The sequence below is a fragment of the Saccostrea cucullata genome, unplaced genomic scaffold, assembly GCF_032062105.1.
Source record: "Saccostrea cucullata isolate Sc308-1 unplaced genomic scaffold, CSIRO_AGI_Scuc_v1 ctg4368, whole genome shotgun sequence".
Lineage (NCBI taxonomy): Eukaryota > Metazoa > Mollusca > Bivalvia > Ostreida > Ostreidae > Saccostrea > Saccostrea cuccullata.
This window is the reverse complement of record NW_026931648.1, coordinates 5012-26163: the sequence shown is the minus strand read 5'-3', so window position 1 is coordinate 26163 and position 21152 is coordinate 5012. Positions and strand designations below refer to the sequence as shown.

At 33.9% G+C, this 21152-nt stretch overlaps 1 protein-coding gene across 1 annotated transcript; it reads right to left on the bottom strand.

Moving 5' to 3' along the window:
- Positions 1 to 16716: 16716 nt before the first annotated feature.
- On the bottom strand, positions 16717 to 20229 carry LOC134233205 (sex peptide receptor-like). Its single transcript, XM_062715188.1, has 2 exons — positions 20198 to 20229; positions 16717 to 17964 (listed from the first exon to the last, which is right to left on the bottom strand). The coding sequence occupies exon 2, from the start codon at positions 17913 to 17915 to the stop codon at positions 16758 to 16760; it is 1158 nt and encodes a 385-aa protein (XP_062571172.1). The 5' UTR covers positions 17916 to 17964; positions 20198 to 20229; the 3' UTR covers positions 16717 to 16757.
- Positions 20230 to 21152: the final 923 nt, after the last annotated feature.

Below are 21152 nucleotides of genomic sequence, written 5' to 3'. Positions count from 1 at the left end.
TACATCAGTAGACAACAGAAAGTATAAAAATAAATGGGATGCTATCCATAAAAAACGGCATGAATCACCAAAAAGTAGAAGGAATTCTTAATAAATAAAATAGTGCTGTTATAATATATTTTATCCCGCTTCAGACAAATTTGTCGTTTACTGATTGGATAAAAGCTAATCACATGACGCCCTGAAATTTTCCGTATTACGTCTCCGTCGAGGCGTAATATGAAAAATCGGGCACGCGATTCCGTTCCTAGCGTTGTTATTAGTTTAGTTAAATTTCTTAAATGATTGTCATTGGATGAAAATGTAATATTTTCATAATATGCATAAATATTTTTTTTATATTGAAAAAAGTCTTCAGCGGGATAAATTCGTAACACAGTCAGTCAGTGACCTAATACGGATTCGTACAGGGTGTGAAATGGAAATCCGTATTGGGACTCGGCTTCGCCTCGCCCAATACGGATTTCCATTTCACACCCTGTACAGGGGCGTAGCTTGACTTTAATTTCTAGTGAGGCAAAACTTTTGTGGCCCACGGAAAATGGATTTGTGGGGTTTAGAATGTAAAAATAATACTATCCTGGGCAGAAATTTCGCACCCCCCCACCCCCCCCCCCCCCCCCCCCGTTTTATGACTTTCGCATTCATATGACACTGCATGTACGCACTGAATTAAACGTATTTTAAGTTTTAAAAAAATGCTTTTTTGACATCATTTGGAAAGATACTAGTAATAGAATTATTCACTAGTTTACAGGGTTTGTGAAATACATGACGTCCATTATAATTTTTAACTTTCATTTTTTCCTTTTCTTAGAAAGGATGTCAACTGCGTCTGTCCCCCTCTTTGTTCATGTTTATTTTAATATTTTTCAACAAAAATAACTTTTACGTTTTAGAACATAGGTACTTGTTTTTGTAATAAAGTTTTGACCCATAGTATAATAATTTATTATACTATGGGTCAAAACTTTATTACGGAAACAAGTTCCTGTGTTTTAGAACTAGAACCCGATCTCCTGAATTTTGACCCTAAACATACTGGTATGAAAGTACATTTTCTTGATTTGTTTAAATGATAAATAAAAACAATTAGGTTTAACAAAAAAAAATCAATTCTTTTCTGTGGTGTATTAAATTATGGGAAAGGAAAGGGATGTTGCTGAAAAATCTAGTGAGGCAGTTGCCTCATTGCCACAATGAAAGCTACGCCCCTGCTGTATGAATCCGTATTAGGTCACTAACTGACTGTGTAACTAATAGTATCTTATTAATCCAACATGGTAGACAAAGGTGTAAAAAAAAATCTCATTGATTTCTTGGTACAATATAATTGATAATACACCGATATATCTAACTGTGGAGTTGAAGGCCACTGTAAATGTTTACTTCCCAAGTAGAAGTTTTTTAAATAAATTCTGCTTCATGTGAATATAAAAACAGATCAACTTATAAAGGACCTGAATTAGACTCCATCGGGATTTCAACCGTTTGTTGGAAGACCTGGTCTACGAAGACTACATGATTGTGTTGCGTATTTCAGAAACTCCAGTATCCTTATAAAATCAACTCAACTTCAGAGTATTTGTGTGTAGAGTCAGTGATTTTTGACAAAGTTTTAATTCCATTTTTGTTGAAGAAGTAGTGTCCATTATATCAAAGAGGCCTAGCTTCAGTTTATAAAGAGGTATGGTTACATAAAGTGTAGAAAAGTAGTATGTTTTGATATTACAGAGTTTCGAAAAATTTAACGATTTTTAAATTTTCTTAAGAGTTCTTTGGAGTTAGGAGTCCACATTCTATTAACACCACTTCTATAATATGATGTTAGTAGCGCAGTAGGTCTGAAGTTTTTGTAAGGAGCAGGGATCGGGGCAATAAATTATTTTGGTAATAAACTTTTTTGAAGTTCAAGGCAAATTCTTCTTTTTGTTTTTGTTTCTCTCTCTCTCATTGATTTTTTTAAAAAAATTATTTTTTTTCTATTCTTATAGTAAAGTACATGAACTGTACGACAGATGTTCAATAAATAATGTCATCAGCTCGATGACATACAACATGGAAATCATTTGCCATTTAGCTTGACTTTCTCTAATTATTGAATCTTTAATGAGTTGATAACAGTTTATGTGATCACTTTTCATCACATAGTTCCATTGTGAGAAGCTGGAAAACAGGGGCCATTCGACACACTGCATGCAAAATAAATAAACGCTCCATTAAAGCTGCTGTAAAACTTGTTAAGAATCCCAAAGATATATTAACTAAAATATGTGAAATTTACAGCAACCAATGTCTCTTTTATACACACTGGAGCAGGTGGATTTCAATGAACAAAAAGGATATAATGGGCATCAAAAATGGGTACCGTCATTGGCGACAGGGACATGCAACAACCAATGTATATTTGCAAAAATTCAACAAATTATCACTGAGTATGTTTGATTGACTTTAGGACACATAGCAAATTTGATAGACGTCATTTTGGGGGTTGTTCACATTGTTTTGAAGAAGCATTTGATAGTAAAAAAAATTTAATACTCAAAGGTCACCCAACACTTTGAAAAATGAGTGAAAACGACAGCGTGTAGGAATATCTAAACAATCATTTTAAAAAATAAAAAGATATACTTATCCATAATTGTCTGAAATTCAAATAGATAATGAAACTTGAATCCATTTTGCTTTAAACCCTCAAGACAAATTTACAATCAGATACGCTCGACAAAATAGCGAAGGCCTGAAAATAGCAAAGAATTGCAAGAGCGCAAAAACAGTTTTATATGCTATTTTCTTAAATATTAGTGGTCTTGTTGTTCAAATTCTTATTAGGGGAGTAATTTAAATATCTGGAAGAGTCTAGAAAGCAAAATTTTTGCAAAAAGTGAAAGCTTTATGAGAGGAAGGAGCAAGAATGAGGAATTCACTACATTAAATTTCTTCATGAAAGCGTCCAAACCCAAAGGCCATGAAGAGTAAAGGAGTTCTGGGGATAAAAAGAAAGTTAGTGTTTTGTCACACCAACAATATTGGCCAGCTCTTTCAACTTTTGACTTGTTTCATTCCCCAAACTTGAAAAAAAACACCTTTCAGAAAGAAAAAACAAGTATAGGAAATCATAGGATCTGCTTTATTCCAGTATACGAAGGTTCATACTCAAAAATGTGTTCTAAAAACAATTAGAAAGTGACTAAAAATGTCACGGACATGTGTTTTAATTAAAAGAGGACGTTTTAGTTTAATCATTAAAACTAAATCACAGAAAAGCGTTTTTGTTTCTTTCCGAGCACCGATGACATTATTTATTGAACGTCCCTCGTAGTTCCAAGATAGTCCAAAACTTCTACACTCCCAGATAGCATGACTATGTTGGGCCAACATTTGTTAAAGGGTGTATGGTTGGCGTTGGGGGAACAACGTTGGGCCAACGTTAGACCAATGTTACCAAGTCAACCTTCTCGACCATGACGGAATTCCTATGCTGGCCCATTGTTGGTCCAACGTAAGCAACTTCCATTCACTTTAGTTTCCAAAGAAGGAAGGATCATGGCGTTGGCCCAACGTTGGACCAATGTTTATAATACACCCTTAAAGAAAGTGTATTTACAAGTTGGTAGTAGTATGTTGGCCCAACGTTGGCTCATTGTTTGTAATACACCCTTAAAGAAAGTGCCTTATCAAGTTTGTAGTAGGATGTTGGCCCACCGTTGGCACAATGTTTGTAATACATCCTTGAAGAAAGTGCCTTATCAAGTTGGTAGTATTATGTTGGCCCAACGTTGGCCCATTGTTTCTAATTCACCCTTACAGAACGAGTCCTATCAAGTTGGTAGTAGTATGTTGGCCCAACGTTGGCACAATGTTTGTAATACATCCTTAAAGAAAGTGCCTTATCAAGTTGGTAGTAGTATGTTGGCCCAACGTTGGCCCATTGTTTGTAATACACCCTTAAAGAACGTGTCCTATCAAGTTGGTAGTAGTATGTTGGCCCAACGTTGGCCCAATGTTTGTAATACACAAGTGTTATTTTGTTTAGGTCTTCAAAGATGGGATATTTATATTGGGCCAACGTTGGCCCAATTATTATACTGCCAACTAATTGATGGTGTCAATTTTATAATTAGTTGCTGAGCTTTACGTTAGGACAACGTTGGTACATTCTGAAATAATTGAGAGGACTTTCTATGTCCATGCTTATCAGTGGATGACTGCTTTTGTTTAGATATGATATTTTCAACATTTTAACTTTGCACTTAAGAGATCAAGCACCAAAGAGTGTTTTATTCTATTTTTGCTTATTTATTTGTAATAACCCAGATAGCAGAACACCGTTGGCAAAATCTTACATTATGGTTCTATTATCTATGTTGGGTTACCTTGATTGGGCCAACAATGGCCCAACATGGAATATTGATAGCTGGTCATGTATAATAGTGCGCTAATTTTGGGCTTACTGTTGGCATTATATCATAAAACTATTATCATGAGAGAAAATATTTGTTTGGAGATTGGCATCGGCCCTACGTTGGCCCAATATACCATGAATCGGACTGAGCATCATGGGTAGACAACAACCGGGCTACTTGTAATATCAGCGCCATTTTTAATCTGACACGAGCGTAATGAGACTGATACCTTGCATATCTGCACTCACTTTGTAAGTATTAATAATATGTTTGCCTCGGCACAACTGAATTAACGTTTAGTTTTTAAACGATATCATGTACAAATCTGTGTAAATCAGACACGGGGAATGCAGAGGCCAGGTGCTGTTGGGTCAACACTGTACAGATAGCATGCTTATATTGGGCCAACGTTGGGCCAATGTAATCGGTTACATCGGGCCAATTTTGGCAAATGGCATTGACCCAATTTAAGTTTGCTCATCGACCCAATGTTGGCCCGATATGTTGGGCCAACGTTGGCCCAATGTAGAGTGTTATTTCTACAGATATTGGCCCAACGTCGCGCCAACATTGGCCCAATGAATGCGACATTGTTGGCGAAACGTCAACAAGAACATTGGGCCGATGTTGGCAAATGCCGTTGGCCCAGTGTCATTTTGCTCCTTGGTCAAATGTTGGCCCGATATATTGGACCAACATTGGGCCAATATGTATAAACATTTGATTGTTACAAATCTGTATATTAACAAATCTGATCGTCTCTACAATCAGAAATAAATCTACAACCAATCCTACTTGAAAAATCAAGCTAGCTAAAAAAAAATTTAAAATTCTCATAATTTATCGAAACAAAATAAATTATCAGTGATTAAATTTTTTGTTTATATACAAGAAAAATAAATGAAAGTATAAAAATGTGTTTTGATACAGTTAAAACAATTAATAATTTGCTCGTTATTTAAATTGAAATTTGTGTCTAGTAGAATACATTTCCGAAGTCTACCACTTAATTTACTTATATACACTTAACGTCGAGAACATGATCAAACATTTTGAAAATGTTGAATTTGCTGAAGTTAAAACAAAATTTATTCAGTACTAAAAGTTAATTGGGTTCTTTTATTTAAAATGTGTTCAGTGTAACGACAAATTTTCAATACATGTATTTTATATGGGGCAACATTGAATCAAAATTGTTTTGATGATGATATCAAGCGTATAAATATTATGCATAAATGCCTTCATCACGCAAGCTAATCACTTAATCACACCATGAAACAAAAAAGACGGTTATTCCTTAATTGACAGCTTAAACATATAGTGATATACTTGTAAATTTAATCGTATGTTTACTCTTTACTGAGAAAAGTAACAAATATATTAAGTACCAAATATTACAATTTTAGTGCTACTGGAGATTCTAAAAAGACATGGAGAACACAGTCAAAGAATGGCTAAGGTATGCCAAGGACAGGGATGAGGGAGGAAGAAACGGACAGAGAAGAAAAGAAGGGGGAGGAGGAGACTCGGGAAGAGGAAATGGAGACTTAGGAGAGGGATCAGATGGAAAGTGGCAGTGCCTAACTTTTTTCTTTGATAAAGTATGACATTCCTGTAGTTCTACTTTTTTGTGTCTGTTTGTCAGTTATAAACACGATGAAGATGCCAGAAATTTTTTTTCTGTAAGTAAACAAAATGACGGGATTCATTCTAGTATTATTTTAAGAACAGCTAGGAGGGCTTTGTTTATTTGTTAGACTTTGCTTATTGATACCTGTAATTTACTGAACTTGTGCATAATTTACATCAGAGAGGGAGTATACAGTCATGTAACCCTACATGTATAGCTTGAAGTGAGCATCCACTTTTAATTCTTTATTAATGTTTTCTTCATGCACTGAGCAATAAAATTATAGTATGTTATAATTGAATTTTATATTTTGATTTCTTTTTTCTCAGTTTTTTTAATTAATGTAGAGCTACTTACAATGCAATACTTGTTGATGGCAATTCTATGAGGATATTGAGAATATGTATTAAACTATTAATCTAGCATATATAGCATATATAGATAGTATTAAAGGCTTTTACCATTTAACTGTACTACAAAACTAGTATAACCTTATTGTATATATTTGTTTGTCAATTTTGAGGACAAATGGCCAACCAGTGAAGAGCAAATGAGTTGTCATGATGGAGAGCCAATAAGATACAAACCAACGTTGGCCCAAAAATGATGTTTTCCTAATATTGAAAGAATAAGTGGCCCAACAATGGCTCAATGATATCCGTTCGTTGGCCCAACAATAAGCCAACAAGTTGGTTTGATTAAGGGCCGATGAGCAAATTACCGTTGGCCCAACATTAGTTGCTTACAATGGCCCAATTGTACACAAATGACGTTTGCCCAATATCGAAATAATACATTGGCCCAACAGTGGCCCAATTTTAACTGTTACATTGGCCCAACAATAAGCCAAAAAGTTGGTTTGATTAAGGGCCGATGAGCAAATTACCGATGGCCCAATGTTGAATTCAAACAGTGGCCCAACATAAGGAGCGTTGTTGGCCCAACAAAGGTCCAATAACATCCTGCTATCTGGGCTGCGTGTATGTCGTCTTTAAAATTAGTGAGCCTATGGGTTCACCAAAATGGATGGAAGACTTTATGCTCTATATTGACTATAAATCACCTGCATGTTCAAACAACTGAACAAAGCATACATCAATCATTATTTTCATGTGCTATAGTTTCATGTTCCTTATTCAAAAGAATTTGGACATTTGAAAGAGTTCAAGGTCGCAGTAAAAGTTAAAAAGACCCAAAGACGGTGGCACGTGTTCCATGTCCAGATAATCTGAATTGCCTTTCTATAAAAATTTATTGTGACAGAGGCCTTCCGTTCGGACAGAAAATCCAGTAATCAATTGACACTGAGGACACCATTACAGAGACTGATTGAAAGGGACCTTTTTACATATCATCCAATATCACAAAAATGAGACTAGCAAACCCTTTGAACTACCAGTCACGGAGTGTTGAATTGGATTTAATATTTCCCGTCATTGTCAATATACAGCGACTCATATGGAATGTATAGGACTTAGGGTGAAATCAATGTTTACAAAAAGCGATGTTTGCCCAGTCTGCGACACTGGGATAAAACGTAAGCTGTCCTTTTTATCTAAACGATCAAACTCTTTTACCGTTAGCAAAAGAAATAGATTTGTAAAGTATTAACATTTCTTTTTAAGGTTTGTGCTTCATTTTTGTACTGATTAAGTTTGTGTGAGACTCGGTAGAAAATCTCATCAAGAAAAAAGATGGATGAAAGAATAAATGTTACGATTAGTTTTTCGTGGGTTATAGAAGCAACCGACAAGGGAAATGAGAAATCTCACCGAATTATACATTTTATATTCATGTAAAATGTATATGAATTCGATCAAACAGGCGGAGAGAAATATTGCCAGTGAGAAATTCTGTCACTGTAAGGATGTATAAAATATCAGCGTTTAATAATCACCTTACACTTTTCTTCAGGCAATTTTGCTATATAACTTGCATATGAATGATGATTTAATCTTCTTATTTTTATACAAATAGTATTGAATTTTTCCTCTCTTTTTTGGAAAATATATTTTAACATTTCAGGTGTTTCAGTGCTATCTCTCGAGAAATCAACAAAAATGTGAAATAAATGACTTCCAACGTAAATGCATTCAAATTAAATTTTTAACACTATTAAGTTATTCTATCATCATCACCACGAACCAATAAATCAATAAACAACAACAGAGCAGTAAAGAATTTACTTTTATTTGAACAAAAGGCAACACTTATATCAATGCAATCTTTTCTTTCATTACAAAAGAAGGGATCTACATTCTTATTAATGTAAATCGTCTGTGCATTTACAAATCGTAAATCATAGAACGTTAATATTTAGTAATAGGTTATTTCTGAATACAATGCATGTGTTTGTTATCATAATTATAAGGTTTAAAACAAACGCTTGTTTTGGACGTCTTAAAAGCATATGCTCAAGTAGTGATAAGAAACTTTATATGCTATTACAGTAATAATCGACTTGATATTTTGAATGAAACATATTGACATAATAACGAACAGTATTCAAGATCAAAAACCCAAAATACAATACAAAATAGGAGCAGAGCAAAAACGGACCTCCAAAACATCAGAGGTGGGATCAAGTGCCATAACGGAGTGAGGATCCCCTGATGACGGATCACACCCGCCGTGAGACCCTTGTCATGATCAGGAAATCGCGGAAAAATCCGTCGTCAATTCAGTGTATAAATAATAGACTAACAATCAGTATTAAAAAAGTCAGTCAGCATTTGACTCAATTAAAAATTGTACTTGCTGACAAGGTCATTGCATCGACCATAGAACTTACAAAATAATGATTTAAACGAGACTGCTGATATTCTTGTTTCACTGATGGACCAACAGAGGTAATTTTACACTTTTGTCCTTGACGGACCAACAGAGGTAAGTTACACCTTTGTCCTTGATGAATGTGTTTGTTAATAATTTACCTCGTTTTAGAAATTGTTCATACGTAGAGCATCCTCTTGCATATCGAATCAACTGAGATATATAAACTCCGTCTGCAGGTGATAAAGGTATCTTGTTGCATAAGTAAGGGAAGTTGACGTTTGAAAAAGTTAGTCATCTCATATTTAAGTTCAAATTTATCATAGAGCTTGGTTGTTAGATTACCATTAACGTCTTTTTCAAATAAAATATTCAAATATGAAACAGAGACTCTGTGGTATCTTTTATCTCAAGCTCAGCAGGATACTGTAGTATATCGTATCGACATAGGAATGCCATTATTAATTGTTAATTGACAATACGTCGTCGATATATCTAGATGTCGAGTTGAAGGCCACAGCAAGTGTTTTCTTCTTTTAACGCATAAGATTTGGACAAATTGTGCTTCATATGAATACAAAAGTAGGTCTACTTATAACGGCACACAATTGGTACCCATAGGAATTTTAATAGTTTGTTGGAAGACCTGGTCTCCAAAAACAACATAGATATTGTCAATCAGAAACTCAAGCATCTTTTTTATGTTAAATTCAGAGTATTTAAGTTTTAAATCAGAATGTTTTTAACAAAATTTTTTTGCAAATGACCAATGACAAGGTAACTAAATTTACGAGTTCCATTTTTATTGAAAAAGCAGCTGTGAATTATATCATGAATTGTTTTGTGAATTATTTAGTGACAGAACGAATCTTCACTATTTCGTGATTTTCTGATGAAAGGGAAAAGATCATCTAAAAATTAATATCCCATTATTTTTTTAAAAATCTTTCCTGTGTTAATTAAAAGCATATTTGTTCACCACAAAACTACCTTCTGTTAAGGCTGTATTCTGATTGGTTCCCATTCCTAAGATATATATATATATAAAATGGTAGTTTTCCGGCCCGACAAATAAATAGTGACTTTTGTCATGGGTTTGTGTAGAGAAACAAATATCTCAAAATGTTAACACTGTGAGGATGCGTACGAGGGCTGTTCAATAAATAATGTCCTCGGTGCTCAGAAAGAAGCAAACTACGCTTTTCAATGATTTAGTCTTCATGATTTTACTTATTAATCTCTTTTAATTCAAACACATGTCTGCAACATTTTAATCCAATTCCTGATTGTTTTTAGAACTCATTTTTGGGTACGACCCTTAGTATACTGGAAAATGGCAGATCCAATGATTTTCTGGACTTGTTTTTTCCTTCTAAAAGGTTTTTTTTTCAAGTTTGGAAACAAATCAAAAGGTAAAAGATCTGGCAAATATTGTTAATATGAAAAAGCATGAACTTTCTGTTTATCTCGGAAACCCCTTTACTCTTCAGGGCATGCGGGTATGGACGCTGTCATGAAGAAATTCAATGTAGTGGATTCCTGATTCTGGGTCCTTGCTCTAATAAACCTTTCGATCTTTTTGCAAAAAATTGCTTTCTAGACTCCACCAGATATTAAGCTGTCTCCCCGAATACGAATATTCGAACAACAATACCACTAACATTTAAGAAAATTGCATATAAATGTCTTTGTGCTCTTGCATACCTTTGCTTTTGTCAGACCTTCGCAGTTTTTATCAAGTACATCTTATTGTAAATTTTGTTTTGATAATTTTAAGCAATGGATTCATGTTCCAATATCTGTTTAAATATAAACCAAACGTGGATAACTACAATTACTGATATTTTAAAATAATTGTTAAGACTTTCGTACACGCTGTCGTTTTTGATCATTTTTCAAAATATAGGGTGACCTTTGAGTACCAAGCTTTTTTACTGTCAAACGTTTCTTAAAAACAGTGTAAATTACTCCCGATATGATGTCTATCAAATTTGCTATGTGTCTTAAAGTCAATCATACATGATCAAATATTATTTGTTGAAATTTGGCAAACAGTACGTAAGTTGTTATAATTTTTGTTGGCAAGGAGGGTGCCCATTTTTGATGCCCATTATATAATTTTTTATCATTAAAATCCACCTGCTCATTTGTCTATAAATCAGGCATTGGTCGCTGTAAATGACATATAATTCAGTGAATATTTCTTTGGGATTTTTAACAAGTTTTACAGCAGCTTTAATGTAGCCTTTATTTTCACTCTAGATTACTGATTCTTTACCATTGGTTTATAATGCAGTGTCTCGAATAGCCCTTGTTTCCCAGCTTCTCACGATGAAACTATGTGATGAAAAGTGGTCACATAAACTGTTATAAATTCAGTAAAGATTCAATAATGAGAGAAAGCCAAGTTTAATGTCATATGATATCTGTATTGTATGTCATACAGTTCAAAATTATTTATTGAACAGCCCTCGTACATGTACCTTTATACCGAGTGCACAGAGTATGAAATAGCTCACTCCCCCATGGCACCTGATCCCACCTCTAATGTTTTGGAGGTCCGTGTTTGCTTTTTTTTTGTACTGTTTTAAGGACTTCTGATCTTAAACACAGTTTGTTATCTCCATATGTTTCAAGGTAATTTAACCCAGATTTAAAAAAATAGGTGATTACCAAATACAATTAGTAGATAAACTAAAATCAGCAAAATTAATGTCAACTATCTTTATAGAACAGATTGATATAATGTAAGAACAATTAACTACATATTTTTATCAAATAGGATTGTAATGGAAACGATAAGACTATAGACTGATCAAACCCATCCACAACACAAATATGAGTGGACAGAGTTGTCAGGGAATTCGAAGAATAAGGTAAAATAGGTAAAAGGGTCCATGACAGGAACTCCAGTCGTGTAGAGGGGTTTTAAGAACTTCAGCTGTGATTTGTTGGAGACTAATGGATAAGTAATAACAACCCTAGGTCCAGAGCTTCCTTTGTGATTCGTTGGGGACCGAATCCTGAGTAATTTCCTAGTAGTTACAAACATATGTCAAGTTGAGGTTCAGAAAGCACACCCTGTTATAGACAGCCTTAGGTGGATATGATATGTTAAGAAAGCTGGTAATTTCGAATACTACATGTATTTGAATTCTCTGATCTTTATCAATAACATGCATGTTTGTTTAACAGATCTCAAAATCTTCTCCTTTCTTCTCACTTTTTCGGTTATAATTAATCAAAAAATAAATTCATTTTTCAAATTCTGATACTTAGTATTTTATAACTAATTTAAAAAAAAACTGAGAAATTAAAACAATATCTCCTTGTTCTTACAAGATTAATTATTGATATTGCGAACCTTTACAATCTCAGTGGATTTAATAAACCTGCGAAATCGAGTAAATCTCTTCACTTTTTGTGTTGATGGAGATGAATAGCATTGTCGCTCCGAGAAGTCATTGTAGAAACGGCGCTGTGCTTACTTCTTTTGTTCTGGATCAAATTTGACAGGCGACGGAACCTTCCAGATTGTATCACCAAAAGTGTTTTGTAGCCGTCATTTGCAAACGGAGCCGCTGTCAATGGATATGATTGATTAAAACTAGGATGTTTTTTTATGACGAACTGAAAATGAAACTGAGAACTCTACATCATGTTTCCTTCAATTCAAGAGATGTAAATAACTATACCTAGAGAGGCTCTTGACAAGATTAATGGTACAAGTTAATTTTTAATACCATATAAACCCCGAGATACACAAGTTCTACATTAGTTGTACACTAAACTGACAATTTTCCGATTTTCCATCATTGTGGGGTTTCCCTCTCCCACTCCATATAACAGCCCTATCATTCTAACAACCAAGTCAGCCTCCAACTCCCACCTCCTGGAAATCTTTATTCCTTTTATCAATAGCCTGCACACTTTTCTAGTTTTACTTCTATTGTAAAGCAAGTAAAACAAGTTATTTCTTAAACAGATATGGTCGATTTGATAAAATTCTTTAAAAAGGACAGAATTTCAATCCATTTGTGAAGTAATTTTTTTTATGAAACAAGCATTTACCCCTTCTTTGCAGATAATTACAGTGTTTAGCCAGATTAGAAAATCTGTAATTTATTACTAAAGTATATTAAAATAAAGTATTGGACTTCACATAACAAAGATAACGATAAACCTTTTAGTATGAAAGCAAAGCGTTCTAACCTTAATATTTAACTTGGCAAGAGATCTGATCTTTACTTCCAACTCTTCTACATTTTCACAGCAACCAGCTGCAGCATCTAATCATCAATTACAATTACAGGTACACAAAATGATCAGCCAGCCTCTTAGCCGTCATACAGATGGCAAGCAATGTCTACCCCCAGTTTGGATAATTGCAATCCCGACCATCTCGGCACATTTAGGAGATACCATCGATTGTTTCGGATAGCTAATGCCGTTTCTTCATGCTCTTTTAAGTTTCTTCCCAATAAATCGATGATAAATCACTCATAAACTTAAGTGTTTCAGCTGCATAATAGAAACCTTTTCGCCTTGTTTTCTTACTTTATCGCTTACAATTCTGTGTGAAGTGTCTTGTTCGTACATTAGTCTAAAAGCATAGCATTAAATCACAATATTCCAATTTCTTGACTACATGACTGGAAGTATTGCTGGAGATACCCCCTAAATATTACTTATTTATTTATTAAATTTTGTTTGCTTACCAGCTGAATTTCTTCAAGATGGCAATAAGGATTTGATTTTTTCCCCACTTAAAATGTATACCATATTATGATAACGTGAAATATAATTGTCAGATGGTATACTTTTGTGTAAGGAAAGAACAGTGTTTGCTGAACTTTTAAGTATTATAACTTTATACCATTTTATCAAGTTTAAAGAATAGATAGTCTAGGTCATACTGTGCCTTTACAGTGTTTACGATTTAGAAAGAAAATTCTCTCTTAAAATTATATACCAGGTCATACTTAGTTTGATAAAGTGCAGTTTTGTAGAGTGCAATTCCGGCTGTTTAAGATAAATATGCCCGTAAACAAGAGACTCAAAGTCATCAACGATCCCACTGCAAATTACTACATGTCAACATAGATTTGTAATTCTTGCATTAATATACATTTAATAGACTTCAAACTCAGATATCAGTCTAGCTTCGGGGGTCATAATTTGAGCAAGCTAGAATCCCCACTTCATGCGATAATTAAAACTTGAAGTTTGTCTCATTTTATATTTTTTAAGAAGTCTATTTTAAAGATATTTTGCTACTTGTAAGATGACTGATGCTAAAGACTTTCTATATACACGTTGAATTGTCGACGGAGTTTTTCGTTATTTCCCGATCATGACATGAAGCACACGGCGGGTGTGACGGGTCAGCAGGGGATGCTCTCTCCTCCATGGCACCTGATCCTACCTCTGATGATTTGGAGGTCCACGTTTGCTTTGCTCCAATATTGTATTGTTTGATAGACTTTTGAGCTTGAATACCTTTCGTTATTTCATCCTTGTCGCAAAGTCATGATGTGAAAACGAAATAAAACAACATTACTAAGGAATACTTGTCCTTGAAAATGACAAAGTGTTTATTTTGAAAGATTTTCCCCATTCTTTGTCTTTAAAATCTTGTCCATTACTATTGCCCCACTCCTAAATCCCTTGGACAGGAATCGAGCAAAATAAAATTTTGTTGTAAGGTCCGAATTCTTAACAATGACAAAAAAAAAAGAGGCCCATGGTCATTTAGGTCACCTGAGTATCATGCAACAACTTTACAACAATTAAATTTGGTTCATGTTTTAAACCAGAGGTCATGAAATTCACAATTTTGGAAAAGACATTATTGATAGTCATAACTATATACTTAGCATGCTTACTTTGGTTACTTAATACCCAGAGGTAGATCTGAGGAACAAGGAAAAAAGCGAGACTTGGTTTGTCCACGTGAAAAAGTGAGAAAGATCAGCGTAGTGTGTAACTTAATATTGACGGAGCATTCTTTATATGTCTTGTTGGCATACAAGGCTTTTACTATTATATCTGAAAAAAGATTTAGGTAATTGAAATCTCTGATATTTTTAATTAAATGGGGCTTGAATAAGATTAACTTCAAAGTACCCAATGTTACAGAACGTTTTGATTAAATATAATCATTAATCTGAAGGATTTTATTTTTCATTTTTTGGAGGGATTATTGCTGGTTATTGTTGCAGAGACTGGCATCCTTAGAAACACGTAAATGTTAACATCGATTTAACAGGCTTAAAGGAAACATCAATACAGTTCATCAGAATCTACATGTAGTGTGCAACATTAAATCCTACTAATTAAACATCAAAGAAAACAATAAACATGTACGATGTAAAATGGTGATTTTGGATACACGGTAATGTCATGTTGTAAATTTGTATTTACAAATTCAAAATTTACAACATGGCAGTAACATCAATGTGTACACTGTGTATAAGTACAATTAACAGTATATAAAGTCTTATCCTCATGCCCAAAATATATAACTGATACGTCACAGATATTCAATAGAGCTTCAGCTCTAACCCCCATAGTTTTAATTATTCTAGAAAGGTGTGATATTTATTTAAGTAAGTATATCACATACTTATTTTCTATGGAATCATTAATTTTCGTTGTGTTTGAGATATGTGGAGACCCACGAATTAATTCACACCATGAAATATAAAATGCCACATACTCTTTCAAACTTTTAATAATAGGCGTCTCTTGAGTATTCGATGTCGATGCAAAATATGTGATCTGTGGCCATCATATTTAAGCATTCCTACGTGTGCTGTATTTATAAAAAAAAAAATCATTTTCTTTTCTGAAATGCAGAATAAGATTAATATATCTAAGGCAACCGTGGTAAATTTCCTGTTTATCCATATGCTAGTAAAAGGAAATAAATTTGTGCATGATCATAATAAACAATGCGACCTTAAGAATCAGATTCCAGCTATCAAATAGGGCAATGGTAATCTTCCATGGAAGTTTTTTCTTCAAAGTTGAAAAAAGATCAATCCACTTCTAATTTTGAAATTCAATTTCTGTGTATGCGTTAACAATAAAAAGAAAAGGGTCATTAAACAACTCATTTGTATGAAAAACAAGACGACTTCCGCTTTTCCAGCAACAATTTTCCTGACTTGTTCAGTAATATTCCGTTATCATCTGCTAATGATGTTTACAACTTCTGACTCGTTCAATACTCAAGAGCAAGTTCTTGGCACGATCAATTTTAAACCAATGCAGGCTACTGAAAGATGCGTTGATATTACAGGGATCTCAAAAGCCTCGTTTAAAGTCAGGATTTTGTAAATAGTATGATAGTTATCACTACATTGTTAACAAATATAGACTACCATTGGATCCTACTTTTGTATCTTCCTACAATATATTACTGATTAATGCACAGGAATCACAGCCAGTGTAATCGATCCAAGGGGACGCTTATCATCCTAGCCTCTGAAAATGGTAGGTCCGTGCTTTAAGCCCTTTTCACAAATATGTTTAGTTTCGATCACTGTTTCTGCACCTTTTTTATTGACTTGACAGGATATAAAAATGTCAATTTAATTAAAGAATTAAAATAACCCAGTTCTTCAAAAAAAGTATAGCAGATCAGATAAACACGAGCACACGTGCACATGAAATAAAAATGATTCTCCTAAACCAAATGCGATCTCAATTATGAAAATGAATAGGATTAAGCTCACTTGGAGAAAACTTACGTTAAAAAAAAGTACAGGTCTGCTCTAACCAGGCTTCTCATGGGATTGATAAGTAGATAAGAAGGAGATAACGACGGATCTATACGGAATATCGCGCGTAAAGGATCGTATGGAGGAGAGAAACTCAAATCTTATTTAATCTTTTATAGTTACAATAGTGGTGACAAGATTGTATAATATGCATATGGACAGATATCAAAGATGTGTTGAAACCTTCAAAAGGCCCTGTTCTTCAGACACGTTCCCATTACATTTGTCCATTTCAACTCTTGCAGTATATGTGTTTGGTGTTTTTGTTTGGTTTGTGGAACCAATGCAGCACATATCTTTTAATGTTTGTTTGAATTCAGAACTCATGCTGCAAAACAAGAGAAAGTTCAGGGGGTAGGAGAAAATTATCATCAGGTTTACTACTCTTTCAGAAATTTGCAAATCATGTAGGTCATATGTGGCATGTGAGAGATACATGTCCACATAGAGGCACTGAATAATCCCAACCGGAAGTTCTACTAACAGAGTAATGGCAGCCATGCACACAATCATGATGGTAACGCGCCTGTTTTCTTTCACAGTACTGCTGCTGTTTTCAGAGTTGCCGTTCAATTCGATCTTTTTGTTGGTTATGTTTCGTAGGCCACAAATCATTTTAGCATTCAGAAGAATGAGTGATATACAAGGCACGAACTGGATTAGGATAATGCGTATGAATAAATAAGAGATCAAGTAGGCGATGACATCAATGTCCTCACTGTAATTAAAGACACAGAATCTCCCGGAGAACTGAACCTTCGAGACAATGAATTGGCTCAAATGTACAAGAACGGCAAGAACATAAGTTGATATTATCACTATTGTTGTATTACGAAGCGTGCACACTTTTCTTGCAGTAAACGGGTGACAAACGTACATGTACCTCTGGGTGGCCAACAGGAGAGTTAACCATATAGAAGCTGTGTGGGTAATGGTTGGCATAAACAAAGAAATCCAATTCTTCATTGAAATGAACTCACAAGGAATTTGGTATTGAAGACCATATTCAACAAAATAAAACGGTGCTGGAAATAACATGGTAAGCGAGTCTGACACTGCTACGCCCACTAGCCCTGCCTGACTCGCTCCGTACGTCTTCTGTCGCTTGAACACCGCAATGACAACAGTGTTGGTAATCAGAATTATTACAGCTAAGGCGGGTATAACGAATCCATTAATGACCCTGACCGATTCGGGGTTTGGTGTGATATACTCATCACTATTGTTTACATTTGTTGCAAAAGTCGAGGTTAAATATTCCCCTGATGTGACATTCTGATGGAAAATGTCTGTTGCCCATTTGTTTTTCTCCATCACTGACATATATATTTTTCGTATGATAATTCCTTTTGCCTTTTTTTCTGTCACATATCTGAAAAATAAAAGGATAAACTTTCGTCAAACACGTTGTTATGACAACAGTTATTTTAATAAGCAACTTATTAATTTTCCCCCAGAGGCTGCCTAACACGACCTGTGGTGATAATTTAACGCCAAGAAATACAGAACAAGCGTGAAGCTGATCCAGATTGCTGTCTCTAGTTTTGATTAATTGCAACTTTGTCATGACGGTTATTTTTTTTAACCAATTTCTCTCTTTTCTCTCCCACATAAGCATACACAAAATAAGGTTGATTATTATGGTCATCAACCCTGACAACTTCAATATATGTTGCATTAGAGAACATATAATTTTAAAATGTTTCTAAAACAGATATTCGATGTCTTTGTTCAACCAGAATACAGACACTTGGAGAATTTTTGAAAATATTTCAGGTCCGTATTTTTCATAATTAACATTTTTCCTTTTTCAGGAAGATGGGAAAAATTGTCCAAGGTACAGATGTACAATTCATTATCACTTACAAAGATGTAGGATTTATAAATATCGCAAAATAAAATATCCTAATATAATAACCTAACTTATACATTCTTTTAGTTTAAAGCATTATGATAAAACATTAATCGGGACTACAGCTATTAAAGCCTTGAGGAGACCAGCTGAGGCTTCCTTGTTAGCGTTTGGTACGTTCTCGTTAGTAACTTATGATGCTATTAACATAGACTCTTCATCTCCTTTATCTCTGTTTTACATATTGAACAGATTAATTCTGGTGAAGATCGTCTTTAGAACATTTAAACATAAATTTTTACTATAAACAAAAGTTTATTGCTATTAAAACTATTTTTGAAAACCCCTTTTATTCAGCTTTAACCCTAGATACCAATGTTTCTTGGTAACTTATAAAATTGAAAGTGATTTATAAAGTGATTATAATTAATCGATTTAGCAAATTCAACAATTGGTTCAGATACCTACGTCTGTGTTTTATGGTAGCCGGTGCAGCATTAGATAACCTATCTTTTGAATAAATAATAAGTTTGTACTTGATCAATATTACAACAATAAAATTTTTCTTACCTAGCTCTGCCATTTTGATGTACTTCGTTCGTTTGAAGACAAAAATTTGGTTATTTTTGTTCAGTCTTTATTTACTCCCACTCATTTTTTCTTAAAAATATGAATCCCAAGTCTATCCTTTTCTGTTGATTCTATAGTTAATCTATTATTTTAAAATGCACAATAAAGCTTTAAAATTCACGGTTTAGTATATGTTTGTTCCATTAAAGAATACGACAAATTTGAATATTACGATGTACGTGGAAAATGATTTCTGATAGAAATAACAAATTCAGGTGCTTCTTTATTAGCGTTAGTATATTCTTTGTGAAGACTGTAACGTGTAACGAAAACTTTGTCCACCGAGAACCACAATAGATCTACTCTTGTAGTATTAAATTTCAAGTGAGTCAAACTTTATTTTAAATTTCTAAATCTGAAAAAAAAGATTTTATAGTTTATTGTTTCTGATTAATTTTAGAGAAAATCGAAGGTTGTTTTTTAAAAATACATTTAATCCCCTACAATGCCAAGTCCAATCTTAAAACCTATCACGTGTTTCCTGAGGTTTTCCAGTTAATTGTACAATGCTTTTTACAATATTTCTCTTTTTTTTTTCTTCAAAATAAAATCAAGGTAAATATTATTACTTGGGACAATATTTATTGAGATTTTAAATCTTTAATTGAGAAAATGAAACACGGGTTATATACTGAGATATTTCTCGCTTTGAAACACGTTAGACTTCAAGAAGTCAAGACAAAGAGATTATGCCAATAAAAAAATCATTTGAATACTCTTTACCTGGAATAAGTAATGTTTGGTATTGCCTGAATTAAGTATGTTCAATATCCAGTCATGACACGTAATATGTATTTTTCTTTTTGAACAGTCATGTAGATGGTAAACAAAACGTGGTTAAAACATGAATTAAAATGAATTGATAATTATCGTTTTCTTCATTTTTAATAATAAAAAAACTTTCTGACAATATCATTATTTACTTTTTTCTTGTGGAGTCAAAAGTGTTTAAATAATTGAAAAATTTCTCATCATTATAATTTTTTTGATCATCAACGAAGATAAATTAAAATTGCCCTATCCATAGGCCTTGTCTTTATTTTCCACATTATATAGCACCAGGCATTATTACTTTTGATAGAAAGAAATCAGGGATAATGATAATAGAATAAAAAGGGTTTACCTCAAAGGTGACAAACATCCAACACTTAAGTCTATCTACATGCGAATCCTAGTAATTCCATGGAAAAATCAAAGCAATGATCATTGTAAGCTCACAATTAGGCCTTGTTGTGGCGATACGGAAATGAGCTGTCTTTCGGTAATCAGGGATGCTACCCAAACGTTGCATTTCTTGACTATGTTATCGGGCGGTTGGACCCGCGCGCCGAATCTAGGATTAGCTATCTACGTGATCCCCTTATAAGCGTCTGCTGGTCCTGAAATTGATTGGAAATCTGCTACCTTCTGTATCAACCAACTTTCACGCGTGTTCTCTTTTATAATAAATATTTAAGAGAGGTAACAAATACTTTACAGGAATTTGGTCAAAGGATAGGTAAAATTTCATGGATTGTTTACAGGTTTACATAGAACCGCTGACTTATCCATGTTATCATGAGAGAAAAATATCTCAGTACTGGTATGTTACTTGTGGTGATATTCTTTTTATTTATGTCCATCTCACTTATGTTTTGTTGTCAAGCGAAAGATGTAACATCATGGCATAGTCATTTGTTACTCCAGATCTGTTGTTACCCTTCCTTGTTGGCTGTGTCAATAACAAAATCGTACACCATTTCTTGAACAATTAAGTTGACAAGAAATGAAGTTTTATCAATAATTATGGCGTTATATTCCAGCGTCAACTTTAAAAAATTGCGTAAGGAGGCAGTTTTTGCAAAAGACAACTGACTCGTTTAGGAGGACCAATTGATTTTCCACTCCAAACATTCATGCGACTATCTAGACCGTCTCCGAAGGATGTACTTGAGCGCAATTTATCCGATCAGCCCCGCGCCTTTATTGTTCTTATGCCTAGATACAGAGCTTGGATCTGCTTTAAAGGATTTTACATGCTGGGAAATACCGTTAGGGAGAAAAAAATAGCAATGCATGTATATCATTCAATACTCTGC